The sequence below is a fragment of the Neopelma chrysocephalum genome, unplaced genomic scaffold, assembly GCF_003984885.1.
Source record: "Neopelma chrysocephalum unplaced genomic scaffold, ASM398488v2 Primary Assembly neopelma1_59, whole genome shotgun sequence".
NCBI lineage: Eukaryota > Metazoa > Chordata > Aves > Passeriformes > Pipridae > Neopelma > Neopelma chrysocephalum.
Window position 1 is genome coordinate 19,114,924 of NW_020897714.1, and position 27,607 is coordinate 19,142,530.

A 27,607-nucleotide genomic window follows, 5' to 3' on the forward strand; every position below is an offset into this window, starting at 1 on the left:
CATCTCTCACCTTCCTGCCGACGGAAACTGTTGCCCTTTGCAAGCCTGGCTCGCTCTGAAGATGCTATCGGGAGGTGGGCAGAGGGGGGCTGAGGCTCCAGGCCTCTTTGGTACAAGCACAACTCCCTCACCTAGTGATATGCTTTATCCTTCACCCACAAACTTTCTGTGATCTCTCGACCTGCAGTTATACCACAGTTGCGTGCCAGGGCAGAAGGTTTAAATCAAAGGCTTCTGACAGTTTCTCAATCCACAGACTGTTCCATCTCTTGAGTTTGTGTCCCTTAACTCACAAATGACTTGGGAATTATTGCAAAGTCTCACACCTGTCCCACCCTCGGTTTGCCACAGTTAAAATGGAAAGAAGAAGGATGGAGAGCTCTTGGCTTGGAGAAGCTAAGGAGTAGGGAACTCCCCATCCACCTGGGGTGGCTGGAAATCCAGCCCTGGGTGAGTGGGAGGCAGGAGGATGGGTTCTTTCTTGATTCATTCTAAAATACTTGCACCCATGCCAGTGTGGGTGAGGATGGAGAACTGAGGGCTGACCTGCATCAGTCTCAGAGCTGCTGAGGTGCCTCCATGACTGGGGAACCCAGACAGTGTGAACTGCAGTGCACCTCTGAGGGGGGAGATGTGTCCACTTTGTGGCTTCAAAGTAGCCAGAGGAAGGAAAGGTCCATGTTAGAGGAAGGAGGACAATAGGTCTCCTATCAAACTAACCTTCATCCTCCAGGCTTCATTTTCCCTGTTCTGGTCCCCTGCTCTGAAGCCCTGACCACCTTTCAGGTGTTTGACACAATGATGTCCTAGAGCAACACCTGGGCCAAGCATCTTCTGTGAGGTGCCTGATGATCACTGCATTCTCTTGTTTGCCCCACACATGCTTTCCTGGGCTCATGGCATTCTCACATTCACTCCTACAGACACTTTTTTTTTTGACTCACATGTCCTCAGTTCTTCCTCTGAAGTAGTGGAGTGGGGCAGATCACTAGATCACATGTCCCAGGCAACCAAGTCCTGTCACCTTCAGTCACAGCCAGCAATTCAGCAGATCTTTAGGGCCCACAGGATTACCATTCCACACACGGTCCAAAACACCTCCCAAGCCCTCGCTTTTCCCCAACTCCCACTTTCTCTCTGTGTGGTATGCTGGTGGCATTGTTTGACTCAAAAATACTTATGCAGGTTTTTACAGCCGTACCACATTTTCAGTCTTGGTCCTTCAAGGCTTTAAAATGTTTTTTTGTAATTCCATTTGTTTGTGATACACCAGAGACTGAAGCACTCCCCTGACCCTCAGACAGGCTTGCTTCTCCTCCCTCATACCAAACGTGCCAGTTGTGGAGGCAGAACAGCTGTGCCTTCATTTCAATAGCTAGACCAGACAGGGACAGTGGTGCATTGGCTCAGACCACAACTCTCTTGTCCTGCAGGATGGCAACCTGAGCCCTGAGAAAATGGAGAGAGGATCAATGCATAGCTTTCTCTTTGCTGCAGAGCTTTTTTTTATTTTACTCCCTCCCCCCCTTACATTCTTGTGCCAGCTCTCCTCACCATTTCAAAGCACTGTGCAGAGAGCTCTCGGAGTGCAAAGTGCAGGGGAAGCAGGGGGAGGGTCAGGTGAGGACTGAGAAGGGTGAAAGGAAAAGGTCAGTGATGCAAGCCAAAAGCGATGGCTCTCAGCTGGGCTGCTCTGTTTGTCCGTGGCGCGTTATTTCTACTCAGCAACAATTCACACATCTGGGGACCACAACTCCTTCCACCACCCACGCTCTTCCCTCCCCCATCACGGGGGCTGAGGCAGGGGAGGAGGGGAGGAGGGAGAGAGACTGCACCAGGCTGCCAGTATAATTTCCAAGACGGCAGGGAGAAAAGCCCTGACCAGTCCTTTTCATCAGCAGCTTTCCCTCTGGACACTGAGCATCTCTAATGAAGGAACCTACTGCCTGCAAAGAGGGTTGGGAGAGTAGGAAGAAAGAGGGGGATCCTTTCTCTTGGAGTGCAGAGAAGGTCAGCACTGGGGAAATGTAGTGACACCCTCATCCTTGAAACATAGAAGCAACAGTGCATGTTTCCTATTAGAATTAAGTCTCATCTGAGACCATGGCTAAGGGAAAGGACCCTGCTGCCTGCAGACACATATTGTCCTTGGCCAGTTTCCAGGGTAAGCATTTGAGTGGAGCCAAGTGCTTGATGCCCTCTGTGCTTCCTCACTTGTCCCAACTGTGTGTATGTGTTTGTGTGCACAAATGTGTGCACAGGTGCAAGCAGAGGGCAGTGCCTCCATGGACCTTCCCCACAGTCTGCTCCCAACTGTGGGGTGCAGCAACCTGCCTAAAATAGCCTTCCCACCCCCATGATGGCTGCAATTGCTCTTTGGAGCTGCAGGGAGAGGGAGGATGAAATTATCAACTTCTTCAATGCTCTGTGCCATTTCCTACCTCTTAGGTGTGAGGTACTGGATCAGCAGGGAATGGTGATACTCAAAAGGAGATTCACCTTCTGCCCATGCATGTCAGTCAGGAACAGAAGAGGGGGAAAGTGACACCCTGCAAGTCTTTCTACCAGGGAATCAAGTCCCGTTTCCCCTGAGACCTCTACATCCCATTTCCTAAATACAGGCACAGCCAATGGGGCAGATGTGGTGAGATGTGGCTTGCGCTTTGTGCTATGGCAACGAACCTGACAAGTACCACATGTACAGGGCTCTGTGTTGCATCTCTCAAGGAGAAGCTACAGGCTCCTCGGAGACCATAGTGGTGAAAATAGTAATGTCCACACTGCTTGTTTTTTTTCAAGTAGTGGTTTTGCAGTGTTTACCAGGATCTGGCCAGTAATCTCCACTAACAAGCAGTCTTGCCTACCTATAGCCAAAAAAAATGGGCTTTTCACTTGTCTGCAGCCATATCCAAAAGCCTCATCAAGCTGCAGAGCTGCTGTGATACAGGCAGTTCACCTCAGAGTAGGCTCCCTAGGAGGAAAAGTCCTTAGAGGAGCAAGCCCACAGCTGAAACCCTTGAGAGATGGTCTCTTGAGAGGGTTGAGGAGCCCCTTGGGTTGACCTGTTTCGCAAGGTGGTACATCACCTTGAAGTGACCTCAAATCTTTGGGTCAGGTGGTGAACCTGAACATCACCCTTCCCTTCCACTCCTTACAACCAGGCACACGGATTGTGCCTTTCTCATCGTACCTTCTGCCTCCCAAGGTGGGAGCAGTGACACTAGAGGGCAAATGGGGGGAGAGCTGAACCTGGGAAACCACAGAGCAGGGGAAAAATGGCTCTCCTGACTGATCCCAGGGGAGATACAGGAACGCAATTCCTGAGCAGCGAGTTGTAAGGCGACAGGAAGCTGTCTCCAAACAAGTAATTTCTGTACAAGCATTTTAATCACATGAAAGTTAATAATTGCCACAGTTACAAATCAGTAACCCTTGTAAGAGCTTAAGGGGGAGCAGGAGGCTGGCCTTTGGGTAAGCATGACATCATCAAACATATTTTAAAACAAAATCAACAATCTAATTAACTCCCTTTCTAGAAACTGCTCAGGCAAAGAGATGAAGAAAACGGAGGAGCAAGGAGAGCTCTGAGCAGAATGGGGGTGGTGGTTGTAATGATTTTTTCCTCTAGAGAAGGAAGGGAAATGTGATTAAATTGGGACCAAGCCTTGCTAATGAAAGTACCTGAGGGTTTATTCTCAAGAATCTCCTTACAGTTTCGTGTCTTGCCTCCAAGCAATTTTGAATGTACAATAAATCTCTGAATTTTTCTCAATTTATTAGGTCTGGAAGCCATCATTGCTTCATATTAGGCTTGTCAAGCATTTGTACCCTCTAACTTTAAATAGAGAGAGATGTAACACATTGGCAGGCTGAAAAACAGAGCAGGGCTTTATCTCTTCAAGACTGCCCAGGTAACAAGGTAATGATTTCCCTCAAGGATGAAAGCAGTTGCTGATGCTGAATAGCAAATCAGGCAGCATTCAGCTCATTACCTTGCTTGGTCATAGATTTGGTGTAAGGCTGTTCTCTGAGTCCAGTGCTGCCTTCCTGTACAACATATAACTTGCACAGGCCCTTCCTCTTCAATACAGGTCTGTGAGAAAGTTCTGTAGGCACTCTAGCCATGCATCATCAACATTCAATGCCAGGAGAACCCTTAAGAACTTGCATGGGCATGTTTTAATACTAGAAGTCAATAATGGCCCTACAGACCCTGGCAATGGACACCTGGCTGTGATACGGGACCTGGTGCCTGGTCTGTGAATTTGTTTCTGAAGATGGAAGGATGTCCATTATGCCCCTCTCTCTGCTGCAGAAATTGAGATGCAGAGAGGATGTGAGAGCTGTGCATACACGTTGATAGTTCCATGGGTATGCCACCTTCCTTCCAGTTCACACTGCTGAGTTTTCCATGGCAGGTGTGCCAGGATAAGACCATCTGCATACACAGGCACCATGATTATGCTGACAGAGAACACTTGCCACACTCCTGTGGCTCAAATGCCTGCAGTGCCTCATGCACCACATCCACAGGCTCAGACAAGAGTGTAGGTACTGGCCTTCATGTTGCTACACTTAAGGGTCCTGAGAGACACAGAGTGACAAGCCCAGGGTGACAGCCCAGGTCTTCACTGAGTATCTCTAGGGAGGGACTCTGGGTCTGAGCAGCCCTTGTGGCACCACAAGCATTCATCAGGGAGGCTCCTAAGAGCTTTCTTAGGGCTTGACTCTGCTGCTGGGCTCCAGCCTCTCTGATCAAAGTCCTGACTCTGCCTAGTTCAACCCAAACATTATGAGGAGTCAGGGCTCAGGTCCTGGGTGGGGGCATCTCGTGACTGTCTCATGTCCCTGCTCATGAGTTCATAGCAGCATTTTCACAACCAGGCAAGCTGAGAGTGAAACTGCTTGAAAGTAGCATGCTTTCCCTCCTACCCTTGTTTCCCCACTTCTCTGGGCCTGTGGCCATCACTGTCAAGGAGTGAAAGTGAACACCTCCTCCATTGCCTCCCACCTCTGGCCCCAGACTTGCCTCAAATGAGAGTGACTGTGAATGCCTCAGCTTCCTACCATTTTTGTCCATGTTCTTCTGTAGCCTACAGGGCTAGGGAATTCCCACTTTTGAACATTTTGTGTATTCATGTGTATGTTTGATGCCTACTGCTTTTATCAGTCAGATCTATCAGGACACCCTCTGTAGGGCAGAAGCTGAAAGGGAAGAAGTGCAGGAATATCATCCGCTGCATAGTTAGGCTTAGTACTTGCTGCCCAGCATCGTTACTTTGTTGTGGTACCTGATTCCAGAACTTAAACTCCATCGCTTAAATGTCTCTCCACTTAAACACAGTGATGGAGATTAACCTGAGGGCAGTGTTTAGCCTGTAGCAGCAATATCCCTTGGGATGATGGAGCAGGAGAAAAAAACGTCGGAGCAAGTTTGCCATTTTGATACAAAGCAAAGCCTCTTTTAGATTGGTAATGTGAAAAAATTCAATAAAGAGCTCACTTATACACTAAACAGTGGTTTCCTGCAAGGCCATTTTTACAGACTTTTTTCGGAGTAGAACCGCAATTTAAGGGGAAAATAAGTGCAGCTGTAGAACAATGGCAGAGTTTTGAGAAGCGTGCATATACGATTGGCAGGAAATTCAATGTAAAGGTTATAGTTAAAACAACATTATTTGGAAAGTACCAAAAATAACTAACAGAGCTTCTAGAGATCTTCACCATGTATCCTGTCAGGTAGTGAATTTTAGTGTCCATCAGGGCATCTCCGCCCTCATCCCTTCACCTCCTGCTGGTTCTGCACCCTTTTCCACTGCTCCACTTCAGAGGGCCCTGTGGCCAGGACACCAGGATGGATCTACTGAGCCCTTCACTGAGCTCACTCCTGGTGAGCTGGGTGGTTTACAAACCACAGGCAAGGCATCTCAGTTAGCCTGGCACTCTGGTTCCAGCTGAGAGCCAGCAAAGGGAAGGGATGTGCCCAGCCTAATGACACCTGATGAATTGATGAATTGTGGGGCAGTTTGACATCACACCATATTTTTGCACTTCACACTTCTTCACTGTCTCTGGTCTTGTCTTCACCTCTGCCATTTTGTGCAGACTCTCAGTAGACACGGAACTGAAAATGAGCAGTTTCAGCAGCACTGCTCCCCTCTCTGGGGGAGAAAAAACAAGCTTGTGTGTAAAAAAATGTGCGTAAGCACATGCCTCAGTCTTGAATATTTTTAAAACTTACATTGCCCCTGAAACACCGATCTGGCCCAAACAACACCTTTAACCAAACCTCCATTACCACACATTTACCTGCCACTTTAACACTGAACAACAATGCTGACTACGGAGTTCACCCATCTCAGTCACCATTATGGGGACAGGAAGGTAGTAACAAGAACGCCTCACATGTGTTGCTGATAGTGTGGTTTTGCTTGGCTTCTCACATTGCAAATGGCACAATTCCTAACAGTATTGGTGTAAAGGAGATAAAAAGTGCCAAATTCTCAGTAGCACAACACCTTGGGCAATCAAGTCCAAAAACTGTGCTGACCGCAAGCGTATTTATCCATGCCAAATGGGGTCTCTGGACTTAATGCCATTATTTATGCCACAGAGTTGTTGCTTTAGTACCTTGTAAACTGTGTTTCCAATGAAAATATGTCGAGGCAGTTTGTGTCTCTACACACTGGGATTTGGCTGTCTGCTAGCTGATCCATCGGACCATTCCTTCTCCCTTCACAATTTTGGATAAGTCAATCAATTCCAGTTGCCCTTGAGAAAGAGGTATATCCCTTACTACTGTTAAGCAAGGATGGCTGAATAGAGGAGTTCTGGCTCTCCACTGGAAGCCTCATTGGGCAAGGCTTCAATGTGACAGTTCTTACTAGATAGCAGAAAATCTGTGTAAGCATCTATCACAGAGACATGGATCCATAAAAAAAACAGTCTCTGGTGGCTGACCAGATAAATCCTTGTTTCCAACTGCTGCAACCCCTCATCTTCTATGAGAGCTAACAACATTGTAAGTTTTCCTCTTCTGCTATTTCAGGTGCACAACCAACCTAATCTGATTCTTATACACTAAAAAAAATCAGTGGAGTTTTGTCCTTGATAAGCTGAGCAATAAAAGTGGGTGCTTTGTGCTCTTGCTTTCCCAAAGTTATCTCTGGTCTTAAGGAAATTGCAGATTTCTCTAGTCTGAAGGATAAACAGGAAAATTTATGGTTAACATGAGTGCTCCTTTGCAGTTGCAACACCGGTGATACCAAGAACTTACAGAGGACTTCATGGTTTCAGCTTAGGACTTTGTGCCAGAATAAGCTGCATTCATTTTAGGAGTTCCTGGGAAAGGTGGGCTGTGGCCTGATGATCTGTGCCATTACTGCTCCACCCCGGTAGAGCCTCCAAGGCCCAACATACACAGGCAGTGATTACCAGAGCAGGGGAGTATGCAGCCCATCCTTTCCCCTGCTCCTCTTCAGCAGAGGCTGACTGGTTCTGATTCCCTAGTTGTCTTCCCAAAGGTTGGCCACAACAAGGGTCTTCAGATGGCTAGCAAGAGCATCCAGTTGACACCTCTCAGACTGTCGGTCCTTGTTGTATGTGGTGAAGAAAAAGGTGTTGTGCTCCAATACTGCTGGCTAAGTGAGTGCTTGGTGCTGGATTAACCGCAATGCTTTCCCAGAAATGACCATGAGGATCCACTATTGCAACCTCCTGCAAAATGGCTCTGCCCATGTGTTCAAACTACTGTTTTCCTCCAACGCTATTTCTTTTTGAGGTCTGATATCTTCTGAGATTCAGTCTCTGGGCTGGGTTTCTTGTGACTAAAAGCTCATCCTCCTCCCATACCCTTTTTCCACTACCTGAATGTAAGATCCCTTTGTTGTTAAAGGAGGTTCCATCCTCCAGGTTTATAGAGTCCTCAAAAAGAAACTGCCTGGAGACTTGAGATTAGCCTCCTGCAACTTCTGGTCAGCCAAACCTTCTTGCCAGACCTGAGCTTGGGCCTTGAACTGCCCTGGGAGAGAAAGATGAGGAGCACAGAGTGTGGTGACCACTGTATATGTAAGAGGAGATTCTCATCATCTGGCCCCACACCAGCGGCCCTCATTGTGCAGCCCAGACCAAACAGGAAATGTGATATGCTGTGCTTCAGAGAATTGTATTCATGTATGGAAAAAAGAGAGGGGTGTGGGGACACATATGCAGGTCCATATCTATCCTCGAATGAGGTAGCTATCAGACTGTAGATTTGCATTTGTGTGTCTGTCTCAGCTTTGGATGTGAAGGCAAAGTAAGGGGTTGTCTTTCTGCAAAGGTGAGGGCACATGAAGCTTTGGAAGGTGGAAAATATTTTTTGCATCCTTGTCTGGTCTATTGAATGGACAAGCCATGCCGAACAGGCACTGCAGCTACTGCAGGGCAGTATTGCCTATCTGGACTAGCTGCAAGTCTCAGGTGGGAGGGGTTGATTCTTCCTTCTCTGGAGAGAGTGGGGTGCTTGGCTGGGTAGGGAGGCTGTGGGATGGGTGTTCTTGTGGCGTCATACCATCTGCAAGTGTGAGGGTGTGTTTCAATCTTTGTCAGCACTGCCCTCATTCCACTCTTGCTCTGACCGAGGATGGATCCTCTGAAACTGGGACACTGATGTGGAATCTGGTTTCATTCTGTGTTGCTCAGGTCAACAATTTAGATTATTTTTCACAAAGTGGTCTGTGGTATTTCTACTCTATACAGACTCCTGTCCCCAGTTTCAAAGCAGTCTGTAAACTTGTGAAAGCAATATGAGTGATCAGTTTGGGGGTCTGAAAGAGGAAACTATGGGTCTCTTGCCAGTGTCTCAAGAGGATAAGTCCTTTTCACTCACTCTTTTGCCTCACAGCAATGGTTTGAAACTGGTCCCAGTATATCTGAACACTACAAGCTAACACCTGACCCCTCCACCCTTGTTTCTGCACCTATTGCTTTACCAGCAGGAAGTAGGACGTGGTTTGGGGCTTTTTATTCTTGGCCTCGCTAGCCTTTTCGATACTTCAGGGCCTTGTCTCAGTCTGACAAGGCAAGCAAGCAGCAGCTTCCTGTGCAAAGGTGAGAGGGAGAAGACAGAGAGAGACCATGCACATATGAGAGGAAGAGCTCTGGAGTAGAACTGCTGGGCTGGAGGCACCTCTCCTCTTACGGACACACACTGAGCTCGGATATTTGCCTTCATCCCTCTCCCTTTTTGCACTCGCCGTTCCCATTGACATTCAACATCTGATTCCATCCAACATCACGACCCCAGCGACTTCCTTCATCTGGACCACTTGGTGACTAGAACTGGAAGGTAAAGGGGGCAATGCCAGCTCTCTCCCACATGGGGGTGGCTGATCTGAAAAGCATCTTAGAAGGAGTTTCAGTCTGACAAACTGAATCTTGCCGTTGGGGAGGGCTGAACACGTATTTATCTCCCTGTCTGTCCGCAATCTTCTCAAATCATACCCCACATCTCACAACCACACCACCAGCTTTCTCTCTCTTTCTCTTCACTTTGTCTGCTCATGTATTATCATCATGTTTTTCTTCCTCTGAACCTAATCTTTTATCACAACGGGAATTGGTATTTATAAACCCTCTCTTCCCGCTCCTCTGGCCATCCCAGCAAGGTCCAGTGGGACTCCAGCTTGTTTTGCTCAGGTCTGCCTGGGCTCCAGGCTTGGTGTGAGGTGAGGGTGGTTCCTTCTCCTGCGGGCAGGGGCAGATCTCAAGACACTGGTGTCCAGGTGGATGGGGAGAGAGAGAGAGAGAGAGAGAGAAGTCCGTACCAGTCTGTCTAATATGGAGCGTGACTGTACAGGCTTTGTATGACAGTGAGGCTCCCTGGGTACCAGGGGTGCATGAGGGGTGCTGTAGAGTTTCCTTATTACAAAGCCCAAATTTTCTGATATGCCTGAAAGCACGACTCCTTCCAAGGCAAAGCAAGGTCTACTCAGATGGTACGTAGTTTGTGTATGACTATGTAATATTTTTTTATATGGTAAAGCCTTGAATTTCTAGAACCTGGAAAACTCTTTCTTCTCCCTGATTTCCCCCCAGTCCAAACATACTGTTCAAAATCTACCTCCTAAGCCATGGGCTCTGCAACTAACTTTTGTCTGTTACATTCAGAGACCCCTCTTACTCAGCAAGCACCTAGTTATTTCAGCCTTAGGGCTTACCAAAAAAAGAAGCTCTTCAGAGCACAAGGCGTGCGCAACCAAGGCAGCACTCTCTACCTGAGTCAGCAAGCAGCCTGAAACAACACACACGGACTGCTGTGCACTCACTCACGCGTTTTCAGAAGGCACGATTCCTGCAAACAGCCTATCTGTGCTGCCCTGTGAACAGTTTCACTGCTGAGAAAAGCACCCAAGGCTGGAAAACAGTGAGGTGCTGAGGGAAGAACACAGACTCCAGAGTGGAAGGGATATGGGTTTCTGAGCCTAGAAGACTGGTAGTGGCTTTGAGCCCTGCCCCAGGACAGTGGATGCCTCCTGTGAGATGACTTCTTGACATCTTCCTTACTTACATTGCTGAGCTACGTTGTGGGGGTGTCTTCTCTCTTTCAGTGTGTCACCAGTACAGATGAAGCCCTCATTGCTGCTTCTGTCTCACCTCTACCTGTTCAGCCTCATGCATTCCTTGTGGGCATCAGACTCAGCACAAGGTAAGAAGCGATTCCTTTGACCTGTGCCAGCTGGGTGGGCAAGTAGGGGAGTCAGCCGGAGGCGTGTGTGTGCCATGGTATGTTGCTGTGCAATGTTCTTGTTGTAACATACAGCCAGAGGAGGCTGCAAGAGTCACAGGTCTCTTAGGAGTGCATCAGCCTCCAAGGACATAGAAGAGTGAGTGGCTCTGCCTTTCTTTTTTGTTGGAGTTATCCAGCAGAGGAGTCAGTTTGTAGTTTGGGATGGGGCAGAATTGTTCAGGGTGATGGCTAACTAACTAATGCTAAGCTAACTGAGCCACATTGCTGTCCGTCTCTTCTCTGCTGGCAGGTGCCTCCAGCCTAACTTGTTGGTATGACTCACGGGCAGCTCTCTTCTGCGACTGGGACCCAGGCAGGGACCTGGTTGAAGCACCGTGTCAGCTGGAGATTTTATCAAATCAAGGTTTTTGTGACAGGTAGGTGATTGGAGAGGCTTAGGAAAGCCAATGCCACTTAACAAAAATGTAGGCTACCCTGTCCCAGGCCAGGTGTAGTGGAGTCACAGAGCTGAGGTGCTTTGTCTTGTACTCTGTCTCTAACCCATGTGGGCTAAGATGCTGGCATCCACTGCTCAATGCTTGCCATCTGACAGTCTCAAACTGCCTTGCACAACCCATCTTCCAGCTCCATGGCTCTATCCATGCTTCATTTTAAAAAGAAAAATCTCTCTTGCTTGTCTTGTTAGCCACCCTCTGAACTGAAAGACATTTTCAATGGAAAAGGAGGATGTATAGAGATGGGGGTGGAGAAGGGTGGATTTGAAGTTATACAGAGGCCATTTGCCCATTGCCAGGAATAACTGCAATGTTGCACCCTGAGTAAGAACAAATGAAGAAAAATACTATCCCCCTTCCCTTCCCTGGCCCTTTTATCTCTCTCAGTTCATGATGTTTTCCTCTCCCTTATGCCTCCCAGCAGAGGGGAGGTGTGTGGCCAGTGCCATAGTGGAGGCTGGCTGAGTCTGTGTCATTTCCTAATAAGACACCTCTAGTCAAGAGGTTTACCAACCAACCCCAGGACTTCCCTGGGTGCCTGTCATCAGGAGAGGCTCGATGTGATTCTGGCAGTGTGTGGGTTACTTGTGACTGTCATAGAGACACCTCTAATGGGGTTAGATGGGCAAGTATATCCTGTGGCCTGGGGCATGGACCTAGAAAGCTAAAACATTTATGTTGTTCCATGGGTGTGAATCACAGAGGCTGGGGCTGGAACTTGGGCTGGATTTGTCACTATGCCATTGCTTGACCGGGGTCCTAGGACAACACCTCTCCCCACTGTCAGCAAGTTCCAGACCTGATCTGACCTTAGAGCTGGATCAGGGACCTCAGTCAGATACCCCCTCAGCTGCAGCCCTACAGATGCTCTCCCATCCTGTCGCCCCCCATGCCATAGCTCAGCTTAGGCTGTCCAGCTGCTTGTCAGAGCAGAAGAGAGGTCATGGTGTGGTGCTGCCATGTGTGATGTACAATCTTCACTGACTGGGATGTGACTTGGTTCAGAAGGTACATGTCACTCAGTATCTGAGATCCTACAGGACTTTCAGTGGCTTGAAGGAGACCTGTAAATCCTGGAGGGGCTGGAAAAGGCACCTGTCTTCCAGGGCTGCAGGGTGCGGTTGTGGGCAGCAGGTGTGTTTGGGCTCTGCATGCCCTCTGATATCAACAGGATGCAGAGAGGGTAGGAAGAGGGTTTTGTAAAGTCTTTGAAACTGGAAATCTACTGTTATCTTTGGCCTGAAATAACTGGGATGCACTGACTCTCCATGTGCCAGCACATAAAGTTTGTTTGAGTGGTGCAGTGGGGAGAGCAAGTAGGATTAAATCTTTGCTGCAACCTGTTGAGCAAATACCTGAGGATACAAAATGCTTTGAGAGCCTTTTAGTGTTACATAATGTTTGACTAAATACAAAACAACCTCCCTAGCTCATTGTTGTTCTCTACCTTTAGTCTCATGTCATCTCCCTTACCCGGAAAAAACAAGAAGGACTGTGAATTACTCAAGGCAGAACACAAGAGAGGACTGAGGAGATGCATCAAGACCTTCAGCCAAGACAGTAATGTGAGTAATTCATCTGGGATGCCCTAGCTAATGACAAGGTGGAAAAGATTTGTATGTGTATTTTGGGTGTATAAAGAGTGTGACATTCAGGAGCAGTATAAAAAGCCCACACCTAATCCCTGACTCCAGTTCTGGAGTTGGGCTTGGTGCTATATGTTGTTGACGTGCGTTGCTCCTGTGGGTTCCACTGCAAGAGGGATTGGCTTCATTGTGAGCTGGGCCACAATGCTGTCCTGACCATGCAGAAAAGGTGCAGGACAGACAGATCATATGCAGTATCCCATGTCTCAATTAGCTGAGTTTGGCCCTAACCCATTCCTCTGAGGAGGGAGGACATCACCACCAGCTCCAAAGTCCTCTCTTGATCTCATTTTCCTTGAAGAAGTCAAAATCATTTTCCAAATTATTAACTACTGTGAAGTCTGGTTAGATGTGTCAAATGCAAGATACAACAGCAACACATCACTAGAGCTAATGGTGATGCCAACCTTCTAAGTATTATTCTTTATTTGGATCAATCTTATTTTAGACTCATTATGTACTTCCTTCAGTCATACCCAGTTACTGCAGTCCTTGTGATTTCAGAAAATGCCCACCCAAATATGAGCTAATTCTCCTTATTGATAAAGCCACAGCCAGTTCTAAGGATAGATAAGTTTCTTACATTTGCATATCATGCGCAAAGACAAATTGCAGGGTTGGTAAATAGTTCCAAAATCTTTTCTTTCTAATCAAGCTAATTTCCCTATTGCTTATTCAATAGTGTATGATGCACGTGGTCCTTCAGTATCATTGCATTTCAAGTGTAACATTTAATGCTAAAGTGGTTTCAATCTTACCAGTGAACATAAAATGATTTAGTAAAAATAATTTTTCTCAATAAATGTCACTCATAAAGAGTAACTTTTTTTCCTGCTTAGTCAGCACATACAGGAATCCTAGCAAACTATCATATCACACTATTTTGTGCCCTTCTTGCCAGTACACAAAAAACATCCAACCGCATATAGTATAGATCTTACATAAAGTATAAATCTTTGGTTCCTCGTTCACCACTTAGATTTATGCCTTTCAGCCACAAATACCTTCCATATTTATTGTCCAATATTCCTAAACATTTTATACACAGGCAATGCTTTGAAATTTGAATGCATATTCATGAGGCTTCATTGTCACTAGTGGTAATTTTCCTTGCAGACTCAATGCTTCACCAGGTCAGACCGTCTTGCCATGTCTGTCCATTGCCAGATTGGAGAGAATAAATCTATACCTGTGAGAATAGAAAATTTCAGTCCCCTTGCAAATAGTGAGTACTCATCTGTCTTCCAGTCTCTGAAACTTCCCCATGAAAGGATGGTTAATTTCTCTTCCCCATCCACCCCTATGCAATACCCATAGCTGATTTTAGGCTTCTGCCTTTTGCTTGTCCCCTGATACAATGAGCACAGGTGAACCACATTGACCTCTGTCACTTGCACCTTTATCATGCAGATTCATGCCAGTCCCATCCTGTCCTGTCCTGTATCTGGGACACCGTTAAATGAGAGTGCTTTGCCCTAGAAGCTCTGCTTCAAACAGGCAATGGCAGCTCAGTTCCCCTTCCAAAAAATGCGTGTTGCAAGAAGGAGTCTTGCAGCTCTTCCTTTGCCCTCCTACTAGGTGTGTGCTTCCACCCTCCTTTAAGCCAGCTTTGGCATGCACCAGTCTTTGCTGAAAGGATTCCCCTCACTAATCCAAAAGCAAAACATCTGCTTGGGACATTTTTTTGCTGGATATGTGAGTTTACCTGTCTCAAGGAGATGTCCAATAGAGCTGCTGCAAGACGAGGCATAAGAAGGCGCGACTGGAGTCAAGGATCACGAAGAATCAGCCTGGACAGTCCATGTAACTCCATCCCCTGTGGCTGTAGCTCTCTGAAAGAGCATCTGGGAAGCAACTGTCTCCCCAGCCATGTTCCGTTCCTATCCATACAGTTGCCATGCAGATCACCCGTACAAGATAGGATGCTTGGCCCCATGGATTGATTGCACTGACTGCAGGGGCCACTCTCACAGGCTCACAGGAGGAGCTGCCTTTAATATAGCCCAGAGGCAATAGGCCTTTTGCAGTTAGTGACAGTGGGGGAAAAGGAGGAACAGAGAGGGGGAATTCACAAACTCTCATGTGGCTGTAGCTTGCTAGAGTCTGTGAGCACAGCCAAGACACCAGCCTTGCTGCCATGGGGCTTGGCGTGCAGTCCTGCTGTGGACAGAGTGGAGATATCAGCCCTGCTCCTTCTCTCTTTCCAGTAAAACTGAGGCCTCCAGGAAATCTTCATCTGGTTAACATAACTGAAAACACCTCCAACTTAACATGGAGCCTGAATATTTCCTCTCATTATTTGAATGGGGAGCGGGAATACCAAGTGCGGTACCGAAACATGAGTCAGTCCTGGGAGGTGAGTACAGAGTGGGATACTGGGACCTGTTACCATACGAATCCTGGTCTTTTTTATATCACCCAAGACTTGCTCCTGGGCCTCTCCTCAGGATGAAACCAGTTTTAGTGAAGCTGGAGAGTGGATGACAGCCCCCACCCTTTTATCTTTGTCACCTGCTGCCAGTGTTTGGTGATGACAAGGAGGCAGATGGGGATCCTATTTTACTCAGTGCTGTCACAAAGAAATTCAGACAGTTCCAGGACAGACCTGAAAGGGATGAAAAAAAGCAAAATGAAGAAAAATTTTCCTCCAGGGTAAAAAAGCAGTGCACAAGGTGTAGCAATTTGAGACAGGTCTTCTCTGAGGGCTTTGGAAAAGATGACTACATGAGGCTGTAAACCAGGGTGTTGATGATGTTCTAAATTTGCCCTACTCCCAGGAGGCCATGAACTTGCCCATTGAACATGACCAGATGTGGGCAAATTTTGAGAGACTCTCACCTAACTCGAAATATGAGGCAGCTGTCCGTGCAAGGCCAAGTGCCAGAAGCACCTACAAAGGCGTGTGGAGTGACTGGAGCAAGCCGATACTGTGGAGGACACGTGCTGACCATAAGGATCAGTCAGGTAGTCTAACTTGGAGGGGAAATGGGGACTCAGGGAAAACAAGGTAGAAGGGCCAACGCAGGCTGGGAAGCTGAAGGAAAATGGGTAGGGAGTACTGCATTGGCCAAAGAGCAATAGAAAGGTTGGAAACAACCTGTCCCTCCTAATCAGTTAGGTCAGACCACTTCAGCAGTGCTTAAAGACAAAGACCCCCTGACTCCAACAAAGCCCCTCTGACATCCAGAAGCCAGACAAAATTCACAAGGTGTAAATCAGGGACTGCTTCCCCAGAGCAGTAGGGCCAGATGTCTGACCTGCAGAAGCAGTGGCCAGGACTGGCATTTTCCCAGATGCTAACGTTTCCCAGGAATATACATCCAGCTTCCTAAAATGGCTCGGTTCATTGGAGGTACTGATCAGTGAAATGCAGTGAAATGCAGTGAAATACAGTGAAACAGAGCTCTCAGCTCCTCAACTGAATGACACCTGAGCCTAAGAAGCAGAGTCTCATGGAGAATGGAAGAGACAGACTTACATGCATGTTAAGTCCCTCTCAAAAAGGTCTGCTGAGACTTGCATCAGTCACTGCATGAACCTCCAGCCTTGAAAAATAGTGCCCTTTGATGAGTCACTGGCTGTGGTCTCTGTCATTTTCTTTTCCGAATTGAGCAGATAGATGTTATTCCTTCTCATGTCGCCCCCACTCTGCCCCTGCTCAAGCCCTCCCTGTTGTGCCTGGTGCTGATATAAACAGAGGAGCTATGTTTAGAAAGGGCACTGTGTTGCTGTGGCAATCAAATTTTGACAGTGTGTGATGTCAGTGAATAGGATACAGCCGCAACCAGTTGTCATAGCAACCAAGACCCAAAGATAACCAGGATACCAGAGGCAGAGGAGTCAAAGTGATCTGAGTAGCATCTCAAGGACAAGGAAAGAAAGAATGTACTAAAAATGTCTCCTCCTTCTTTTATTTTTCTCTATTCCCTAAAAACTACTCCAGAGATGCTCTGCATGCCCAGACCAAGGTACACGAGGAATGGAAATGAGGGGCAGGTGGGGGAAACAGGCACCAGAATAGCAAGACCAAACAAAGATGGATTGGGGAGATATGTTTGAAACTGACAGATTAAGAAAAGTTTGAGATGATCCCAAACAAGTTTGAGGAGTGCTGGCAGCCCTGGGACTGTGGGAACTCGGTCTCTTTCTCCTAACGCTACAATCCAAGTACTAAAATATGGTGTAAAGCTGTAACCTTCCTAGTCTCCTAAAGCTTTGCTACAGCTCTCTAAAGAAAGAAGCCAACCCCTCAATCCCTAACCATCCTTGTCCTTCTGCCTTCTCAGAGACCTGTGAACCCTATGACTCTGTCTCCCCCACTGACTCATAATGCTGTTTCAAGCCTCCAGTCCCACTTTAGCTGGTCTGAGGAGTACCTGCTTCCCTTTGCAAGGAGACAGACAGGTTGATGGACACTTCAAACAGCAGACTGCAGCACCTTATCTATGGCAACCCCTAGTGGTGGCGCTGTTATGAACAGAGGGTTCCAGCTCTTCAGCTTGAAGTTATCTGTTAAGCAATGCTTAGACTCTGAAACCCATATCAGCTCAAAGGCATCCTGCACAACACATCAGAACTCAAGTATCTGACCTGTATATTATAATTCTATATACTGTAATCGTATAGAAAATTATAACAAAGGCTCACTTTGATCACCTTGAACAGCCATGAAAAGGCTGCAGGTTCTTCTCCAGAATCCTGGTTAAATTTTCACAGCAATTTCTTTGTTCTTTCTCATCTTGCAGAAACATCCTGGCCAGCCCTGCAAGCTCTTATAGTGAGCACTTTCCTCTTTGTGATCGTTGGGACTGCCTTCCTTATTAACTTACGGACCCTGAAATGGTAAATGAGAATCAAGTTTTCATTTCTGTTCCTCTCCTGTATCTTGTATGTATTCTCAAAATCTGGGTTATTTTTCACTTGGTAAGAAGTCAAGGTAGAGATTACTTTGAAATATGGTTTATAGGCCAATCTCTTGAGGCTGACATTTGCCTGGGGAGACATCTCACCACCCAAGATGATGTGGTTTCACCACCATCATTGTATTGTGCCACACTCCTGTGACCTGGTGCCACGTCCTGGCTAAATTTAAAACAGCTACCTCAGTACATTTGCTGCCCAGGGCTTACAGTGGTGTTTCCTGGCAGAGACGCATCAAAATTACCTCTTCGAAAGCAGGTCACTGGGTTGAGCACTCTCTCAGTAGCAAGGACCAAGCAAGCCTGGGTACCATTACCTTCTCATTTAAACACTCCAGCTAGAGCTCAGGCAGGACATGGTGGCGTTTGGTCTGCGGGCAAAACTCCTGAATAAGGAGTACAGTTCTTCTTCTCCCTGGTCTGTGCAGTCCTCACACACTGATAAACCTCTATATGATGCTTTAAAGACCTCTTTGCCAGCATTTCTACCCAGGCACCGCTTTTATTCAGGATGTGTCTCACAAGGGAGACACAAGTGTCTCACAAGGTTACCCCATGCAATAATAGGAACAGTGACCTGTCAGCATGGTACAGTTAGAAATAGCTACAGGTTTTCCCATGTTGGGTCAGGGGCAAAGAAGCAGGGTGCTGATGTTCATGACAGGGAGCAGGGAGAAATATTTCCAGGGATGAAGCAGGAGAGGCTGGATGGTTTCTCTGCAAGGAAAGAGAGAACCATGTTGAAGGAAGATGGATACTGAGAAAGTCACTGGTCACTGTTTTACCCCGATCATAACACAAAGTTGAGGAAGTGCTAGCTGTACAGCACAGAGAGAGTTAAAAAGGCCTCCTTAACCTAGGGGAATTGAACGGAAAATAATGCTGAGGTAAGATGCAAGGAAGGATTAGACATGCATGAATAAAAATAGCATCTGCAATGATGTAAGGTAGTTTATATGCAAGAACTAGCAACTTCTAACGCTTCAGAGAGTACACTGATTGCCTCCAGAGGTCAGGAGGGTCTTTCCTAAGAGCAAAGCTTCAGGAAAGAGATAACAGGATCAGCCTACCTCTCTGAGGAACATAAGAGCAGATTAGATCACTTCATGCTGCCCCAGGATGACAACACGCTGGTTCCAGTAAAGCAGAGGCCTCTGTACTGATGCAAGGCATACTCACTCAGATGGCTTGCACAGCCAGTGTGTTCCAGCTATACCATTGCGGCATCCTGCTAAGAAGGCAGAGAGCTGTGGCAGAGCTTTGCCAGTGATGGTCCTGCTCAGGCCAGGTGGTCCTCCAAGTCACTGTGGTGGCATCAAAGCAAAGAAGGGGTAGCTCACAACAGCTGGAGCTTGGAAACAAGGGAAACCTGCTCAGCTTGTCATCAGGACAGGGGCTTAAGAGGGCAGGTGGAGAGATTAAAGCGACCAGCCAAGGCATGGGAGAAACCAGTGAAGTGGTGATTGCCCTTCCCTAAAGATGCTGAGAGCAATGTATTTTCCAATGCCAGCTTTAACTGTCTTATCTCTATACTTCTCATTCCTCAGCTACTGCATGTCAGACCACTCAAAAGCAAGGACAGCATTCAGGCTTGTTCCTATTTTACCTCTCCCCCATACCGGGCTATTACCTGTGAGCTGCAATGCTCTCTCCTACCCTTCCACAGTGACAGACAGATCAAGGTCAGGCCCTGCTTCATTTGTTCTTCTCCTTCTCTTTTGTCAAGGTTTAAAAAGATCTTGAAGATTCACATCCCAGATCCTGAGAAGTTCTTTCCCCCACTTGTTTCGCTTCACGGAGGTGACATTCAGGTATTGCACTGGGGATGGAACCATGTGGTTAGGACGGAGAAATGAGGGGAAGGAGTGTCCAGCTGCACATGCCCAGGGTAGATAGCCTGTCAGACCTACACGTGCACACACAACATCTGTGCTTGTAGCACCAGCTGCTGGGTTCTCTGCTTGACTTCTATTTTCTGACCTTCTAAACCTGACACTCAGCTGAGGCATCTCTAATTACAGAACTGAGAAACGGCAAACCACGCAAACCTCGGCACCCTGCTTCCATGATGGGCAGCCTGAGAGAAAACAAGGGACCTGCAGGAGGGAGATTGGCCTCTCAAGATCCCCTTCCACCCCATTTTGGTGTCTCCTTGCTTGCTCTAGGCTGCCCAGCTCTTCCCCAGATTTCCTGCAGTGATCCCCTCCTCCTAGCTGTGAGCCTTTCCTCTGTTCCTAATGTGAATTACCATCCCACTGGGTGGCACTTAGCTAATTTCTGCATTCTTGTCTCTTTCCCTTCTTTCTCCGCTCCACTTTTTCCTTTCCCCTAGTCTCACTGTGAGTATGGGCAGCTGCAAGGAGACAATTACCATTCTGTGCAGTATTAAAGGGAGTGTCAGATGCAAGACGTGGGAGGTGATCCCAAGGGGCATTTTGCTTTAAGAAAGATGGAAACAAACTGCAGAGGGTCCAGAGACAGCAAAGCTCTGAAAAAGCCTAAGTGCAAAAAGCTTTAGAAAGCTTAAAGTACAGGGAAAGAGTGCAGAGCAGGGGAACAGGGGTGTGCAGCAGGCACTGAGGGCACTTTATCAATGCAGAGAGAACTTGAAAAACTGGCTGTATGGGCCATAAAGGCAATGAAGCTGGATGTCATCAAAACCAGTTTATTTTTAAGGATAACGATGCACTGCAGGATGTTGACCGGATGAATGTGGAAATTAGACACAAGGGGCCTGGAAGAGCACTTTAGATGAGAAATCTGCATATGGCCATGTAGATGTATTAGGAATAGATCTCATGAAATGCACCTCAGTACTGTTTTTCATGTTTCCACCTTCACTTCATCTTATGGTCTTCTAAGGCTTTTTTCCTCCTTTGTTTTTTCCTTCCTTTCAGTTTAATTCTCCATCTTCTATTCCCTGCTCCAGAAATCTCAAAACATAGGCTTATAAGATCCACTCTTGATTTCAAAGGGACAGAAAGACATAGTCTCTCTGAAAATCCAGCAGATGAGACATCATGAATGTTAAATTTCCTCCACACCACCCCTGGTAACTGGTGCTTGGACAGAGAACAGATCACTTAATTGTTGTGGTCACTCAGGAAAAGAAACCTTTTGTTCCTCGCTGAGTACTATACTTTGGGTGTCACAGTCTCTCTCTCTCTCTCTCCTGTGTTTCTTTCCCATTAGAAATGGCTCTCCTCCCCATTCTCCACATCTTCCTACTGTGTGAACAGCACAATCCCGGAGATCTCTGTGCTTGAAGTAATGCAGAAGAATGATCAGGAATCCCGGTTTCTACTTTCCAAGGGATCCCTGACTCCTGATCCTCCCTCAGAAACCAGTGTGCACTCCGTATCCAGCTGCTTCACCAACCAAGGCTACTTCTTCTTCCACCTTCCCAACTCCTTTGAGATTGAGCCATGTCAGGTCTACTTCACCTTTGAGCCTTTCACCCAGGAGGGCAGTGGCAGCAAGGATGGCAAGTCTCACCATGCTCTCCCCTCTCCAGACCTCTGCACAATGGCAGAGGACATGACCGTGTTGCCCCACAACTTCTTTCACTGTATCAAGGCAACCCAGGGCTTCCAAAACAGCTCCATCATGAGAGAGACAGAAGGTGAAGCCCAGCAGGCCGTGGCTATTTCTGGGTCAAGTGAGGGCACCTCACCAACACCAGCCCTGACACAGGATGAGAAGGTGATGGACAAAGCAGTTTCACAACCTGATGTGGCCCTGTGCCAGCAGCTGAACACTGGCTTTCCCCATCCACTGGACCTGCATGACAGCAATACTATGGATGCAACAGAGGGGAGTGGGAAGGCGGACCCTCCAGCTGACCCCTGTACACCAGCAGCAAATGCTACCTCTTCTATCTCCCAGCTTCCACCTCTAAGGCAAAGACAGGATGAGGATCCATGCAAAACAACCTTCTCCAGCCTGGTCCCAAACACTGATTCCTACCTTTCTCTGAAGGACCTCCAAAGCCAGTATAGCCATTGCTCGATCTAGAATTGGTCTGGAGGAAACCCACAAGTGGTAAAAGCCACCTCTGCAGGGAAGGCTAGATTGGCAGTTTTTCTATTCAAGACATGAATGTGACTTCAGTAGCAAACCTGTTGGGACTGCTCATTAATGAGGCTGGAGAATATAGGCCAGCAAAGACTCATCTTCATAAGTGAACCTGTTTTTCTGTTATTATTGGCTCTGATGGTATGGAAAATCCTTCCCACAATGCTCAAGTAACATCCTGAACCACGCCACCTTGCTTTTCCCTTCCCAGCTCCCAGTAGGAGGCTGTGCCAGCATTTCCATGCTCTGCATCTTAGTGTAAAATAGAACTCAGCTTTGAGGCTGAGAAGGCATATGGTCCATTTGCCTTATTCTGGCCTGAAAACCTCTAATGGGAAGGAGAAATGCCTGAAGAGGTGGATAGGAGTTTTTGTACAGGGGACAATATCACTGCCAGTCAGTGCTGGGGCTGATGGTGGAATGGATGAAGACGTCTCCTCCTGACTGACCAAGGGTGTGATTTTTTCCTATGGTGTCCCCACTTCAGGTTTTAATCAGAGATTACATTCTAAGCTAATCAGTCCAGATTTAGACTCAAGTCTCCAAGATTGGCTCAGAGCCACAACAGTGTCAGCAGTGCAGTGTAAAAAAGAAATCCCCATTATTGGGTTAAAAATACTGGGGAAATCCCCTCCCCCTCTTTCTTTCCTCCAGCTCTGATAATGGCAGTAAAAAGAACTCACACAATTTCCCATTCTTGCTACAATATTTGTCATGAAATCGAAAGCCTCTCTGCCCTTCTGGCAAACTACAGTTACTTGACTACGCTAAGCTGATCGCAGAATAGTTCATCCCACATCCTGTATTAGTGGAAAACATCACAACCGTGCTGCCCATTCCTTCCATTGCTCAAGAGAAACCATTGCCTAATTAGCAGCAAAGATGCAATGAATGAGACCAGAAAACCAACCCACAAATCAGCACCTTTGCTGAAAAGAAAACTTCAATTCACTCATAAAGAATGGAGATAGCACAGACTTTGTTTTTCTTTTTCCTCTACATGCACTTATCTGGGTTAAGAAAAAGCAACACACCACAGAGGAAAGGTGGCAAGCAAAGGAAGACAAGTTGTTCTGGTTACATCGATCCTTGTGTTCAACACCTGTACCATCTGTCCACTTTCTTGCCATATGTCTGGACTTTTCAGCAGTGGGAGAATACCACCCTGTGCTAAGAGTTCTTAGACTTCCTCTAAGAGTTTTTTTAAGAGCATTTATACCACAAAACTCAAGGATATTGAACTTGTTAGTACTTCTGTCACACCTGTGAGTTTAAACAAAACTAATTCTTTCCTATCTCTGTCTGAACAAGCATCAAGCTTCCACTTTGTCCTGGTCCTACACTGTTACCTGACCTTGCATTACGCATCCTGAATGTAATTCGGAGTCCCAGCTACAGGGTCACCCACTGGCTTGGATTTCCCCTCAAAAGAGCTGCTCAAAGAAGCTGAGTCGGCCTGTAGCTGAGAGGGCTGTGGGAACTGTACCTCTCCTCTCATCAGCTTCTTCACTACCTGTCTCAACACATGGACTACTCCGTTGTCTCCAGGAGACAACAGGTGAAGAAGACCCCTCGGCTTCCCAGATAAGGAAGCACAAGGCTTCCCCAGCTGTTTCATGTACTTTGAGAATCTTCCAAGATGAACTTCGAAAAGAGACACTGAATCCCTTGCCCCTGATGATTAATTTGCTGTCTTACATGGGCCAAGGATCCTAGTTGCACTAGTGGGTATCTTGTCCCCATGTAGATCTTCATAAACTTTTCAATTTTCCTTCATAGAATCATAGAATCATTAAGCTTGGAAAAGACCTTCAAGATCATCAAGTCCAACCTTTGACTGAGTACTACCATTCTCATTAAACCATTGCAAAGTGCCATGTCTACTTGTTTTCTGAACCCTTGCAAAGATAGTAACTCCAGCACTTTCCTAGGGAGTTTATTCCAATGTTTAACAGTGAAGAAATTTTTCCTGGTACCCAAACTGAACTCCTCCTGGTGCAACTAGAGGCCATTTCATCTCAACCTATCGCTTGTTACCTGGGAGAAGAGACTGACCTCCACATTGCCACAACTGTCTTTGGGTAGCTGTAGAGAGCAATAAGGCCTCCCTTGAGCCTTCTTTTCTCCAGGTTGAACAACCCCATCTCCCTCAGCTGTTCCTCATAAGACTCGTGCTCCAGATCCTTCACTAACTTTGCCCTTCTCTGGACATGCTCCAGCACCTCAATATTCTTCTTGTAGTGAGGGGCCCAGAACTGGACACAGCACTTGAGATGCAGCTTCACCAGTGCCAAGTACAGAGGGATAATCCCTTCACTAGTCCTGCTGGCCACACTATTTCCAGTACAGGCCGGGATGCCATTGTCCTTCTTGGCCACCTGGGCACACTGCTGGCTCATGTTCAGCCGGCTGTCAACCAACACCCCCAGATCCTTTTCCTGCTGCATAGTTTTCCAACCATTCTTCCCCAAGCCCATAACACTGCATGGGATTGTTGTTACCCAAGTGCAGGATCTGGCACTTCATCTTGTTGAACCTCTACAATGGGCCTCAGCCCATCAAGAGAACCTGTCCAAATCCCTCTGTACAGCCATACTACCCTCCAGCAGATCAACACTCCCATCCAGCTTGATGTCATCTGCAAACTGACTGACGGAGCCCTCAATCTCCTCATCCAGGTCATTGATAAAGATGTTAAACAGGACTGGCCCCAACACTGAGCCCTGGGGAACCCCAGTAGTGACCAGCTGCTAACTAGATTTAACTCCATTCGCCATAACTCTTTGGGCTCAGCCGTCCAGACAGTTTTTTACCCAGCAAACAGTACATATATCCACACCATGGGCTGTTAGTTTCTCCAGGAGAATTCTGTGGGAGACAGTGTAAAAGGCTTTGCTGAAGTTTAGGTAGACAACATACACAGTCTTTCCCTCTTCCACTGAGTGGATCACCTTGTCATACAAAAAAATCAGGTTGATCAAGCAGGACCTTCCTTTCCCAAACCCATGCTGGCTGAGCCTGATCCCCTGGTTGTCCCACACATGCCACATGGTGGCACTCAAGGTGACCTGCTCCATGACCTTCTCTGGCACCAAGGACAGGTTGACAGGCGTGTAGTTCCCTGGGTCCCCATTCTGACCCTTTTTGTAGATGTGTGCCACGCTGGCTAACTTCCAGTCATCTTGAACCCTCCTGGTTAGCCAGTACTACTGGTAAATGATGGAGAGTGGCTTGCTGAGCTCTTTTGCCATCTCTCTCAGTACCCTTGGGTGTATTCTATCTGGCCACAAGGACTTGTGAGTGTCTATGTGGCACAGATGGTCACTAACTACTTCTTCCTGGATTATAGGAGGTTTTTTCTGCTCCCTGTCTCTGCCTTCCAGCTCAGGGGGCTGGGTACCCTGGGGACATCTGGCCAAGAAGGCATTAAGTAGCTCAGCCTCGTCCTGGTGGCAATGTTCCCCCTCTGCATCAAATAAAGGATGGAGATTCTCATTGACTCTCTTTTTGTTATTTATGTATTTGTAAAAACATTTTTGTTGTCTCTTATGACAGTGACTAGATTGAGTTCCAGCTGGGCTTTCTCCTTTCTAATTTTCTCTCTGCATGGCCAAATGGCGTCCATGTACTCTTCCTGATTACATCTTGCTGCTGAGTACAAAAGAAAAGGCTTGCCTCTTTGTAAATAAACAAAATATTAAGTAATCTATAGTGTTCTTCTGTCCTTTGGGATGGGGAGAAACGATTAACAGCTTTTCTAAATAGAGAACTAGGTAAAGCTTTGCTTGGACCAATATACCTTCAGCTTTCCTTCCTACTCCCTTCCCTCAGCCACCTAAAACAGAAAGCAGAGTTGGAAGTGATCCTACTGCAAGCCCCTGAGGATCATCCTGCTGGCTTTTCTGCCCCCCTTGTGAAAATGGTGACAGCTTTCGCAGCCATGCTGGGTGTGAATGTGTGACACACTGCGGCAGGAAGTGCTCGATGTCAGATCTGGTGATAACCGGACCTTTCTTCCAGGAAGATGAGATCATGTGGTCTCGTATGTGAGTAACCTAGGTTTAGAATACCAAAGGCATAACACTCTCAGTGATTTGGGGCCCTTTTGCTTTGGGGTCCCCAAGAGCTCTTTGGAAATGTTACACGGGGAGCCGTCCCCTCTCAAACCAGTGCGAACACGGTGTGTGGTTCGCAAAACCACAGAAACGTGCTGCAATGGTGTCCATCCGTACCAGAGGCAAACCGAAGCTGAACAACAACACTGTGTGGAAAATATCAGTGTGGGAAATATTGAGCTAACAGCCTCAGACATGAGTCCTCTCTTTATCTTAAGCCCAGAGACAGCAGAGATAGCTGTCACACCTCTCATCTCCTTCTTTCCAAGGTACTTTGTTCATAAAGAGACATCACTCTCAGCCTTCTCCCACACCTCTCCCTCTTTTTTACTGTGAATAAACAGAAAGTAAAGGGTGCTTGCAGTAAAGGAATTCCTCTGAAGTCAGATCTGATCAAGCTTTTGGGTCCTTGGTTGATTCAAAAGCCTGTGGTGACAGATGTGGTATCCTTGCTTAGATAGATCAGATTGAGATTCTGCATTTTTTGTTCTGATGAAAACACCAGAGAAGGAAGATTCTTCTTTCCAGGAAAGTTGAATGCAAAAAGTAAGGTCTTTGGCACTGGGAAATACCCTTAGCTGTGTTATGACCCACTGCCCTCATAGTGTAAACTCAGCAAAGCTATATATGAATACATATATGTCTAATGATGCAGCTAGTCCCTCATTATCTGTGGAAATTTTGGCTCAGAGTAAGTTTTAAAAGTGAAATCAGATCTCAAATCTCTTAAGCAGTTCTGAAAGCATTCCCAGTCAAACACTACAGCTTTTTATCCACATTTATCATTTATTTACTAGAATCCACCTGGAGGCAACTACAGAAATGGCTTTTGGTCTTCATGCAGTCCCAGACTAAACATGATCCAGTGGCAGAGCTAAAAACATCTATCCCTGCCCAGTTGCCAAAATGAGCCCAAATGAGTCCTGGCCCAGGTTGATGTCACTGGCTGGTGCTCAGCCCCGAGTCAAGAGTCAACCATGTGCCCATCCCCTCCATTCATTTATTGACAAGATAACTCTATTTACTCTTCTCTGGCTGCAGCGCTGCTGCTTTTTGTGAAAAACAAAGGGGCACGTACAGAGCTGTGGGGCTGTAAGCAGAAGGTAGTACAGGAAAAGTAGCTGAGAAGGACCTGAGCTAGAAGAAAAGCAGATGCTTCGGGGAGGAGTGAGCGGTGGTGCAACTGAGTGCAGGGAGCCCAGTGTCAGGAGACTGGGCAGCAAGAAGTGCAAGAAGACAGAGGGAGTCTTGCAGGCTGAAACTGAGAGGCACTGTGCTTTCCTTTCATCTACCTGACCACTGTGATAACCGGACACGCTGTCTACTGCCATCTTCCCTCCATCCAGTGATCTACACCTGCCAGACAGAATCTACTCCATCCCTGTGCTGGGGAGCACACCCTATGGTTTACCTCTCCCTCCAGTGGGACCAAAGAGGGTGGCCAAGGAATACAGCATTTGCTCAGCAACTCTCTGTCCCCTGAGGAGGACAACATAAGCTACCTGTGCCAACCTCCTGGGTTGTTCTTCTCTGCACAGTTGGAGCTTCTCCTACCCTGACTTTTTCTGGACCCCCCCTGCTCATCCTGCACATCTTCTGCCCTTGTGAGCCTCCAAACCCTCCATTTCAG

At 47.1% G+C, this 27,607-nt stretch overlaps 2 protein-coding genes and 1 long non-coding RNA gene across 7 annotated transcripts in view; 2 read left to right on the top strand and 1 right to left on the bottom strand.

The window, feature by feature from the left end:
- Nucleotides 1–24,007, top strand: part of IL2RB (interleukin 2 receptor subunit beta) — a 35,455-nt gene extending 11,448 nt beyond the window's left edge. Inside the window, exons 2-10 of one of the 3 annotated variants that reach the window (XM_027680299.1) lie at nt 10,590–10,687; nt 11,019–11,145; nt 12,653–12,788; nt 13,986–14,094; nt 15,077–15,225; nt 15,647–15,833; nt 17,615–17,711; nt 19,515–19,599; nt 20,981–24,007. In XM_027680299.1, coding sequence (XP_027536100.1) covers nt 10,606–10,687; nt 11,019–11,145; nt 12,653–12,788; nt 13,986–14,094; nt 15,077–15,225; nt 15,647–15,833; nt 17,615–17,711; nt 19,515–19,599; nt 20,981–21,802 — 1,794 coding nt within the window. In that variant the 5' untranslated portion in view covers nt 10,590–10,605 and the 3' untranslated portion in view covers nt 21,803–24,007. Of the gene's footprint in view, nt 1–10,337; nt 10,688–11,018; nt 11,146–12,652; nt 12,789–13,985; nt 14,095–15,076; nt 15,226–15,646; nt 15,834–17,614; nt 17,712–19,514; nt 19,600–20,980 lie in introns of those variants that run through there. The other 2 variants (XM_027680298.1, XM_027680300.1) reach the window with 2 other exon arrangements.
- On the bottom strand, nt 13,951–16,533 carry LOC113966074. Its single transcript, XR_003533701.1, has 3 exons — nt 16,348–16,533; nt 15,381–15,474; nt 13,951–14,058 (listed from the first exon to the last, which is right to left on the bottom strand). It is a non-coding gene; the product is annotated as an uncharacterized LOC113966074 (long non-coding RNA).
- Nucleotides 14,828–27,607, top strand: part of TMPRSS6 (transmembrane serine protease 6) — a 30,275-nt gene continuing 17,495 nt past the window's right edge. For all 3 annotated transcript variants that reach the window (XM_027680295.1, XM_027680296.1, XM_027680297.1), the window contains exon 1: nt 14,828–14,866. The gene's annotated coding sequence lies outside the window, so the exon portion shown is untranslated. The remainder of the gene's footprint in view (nt 14,867–27,607) is intronic.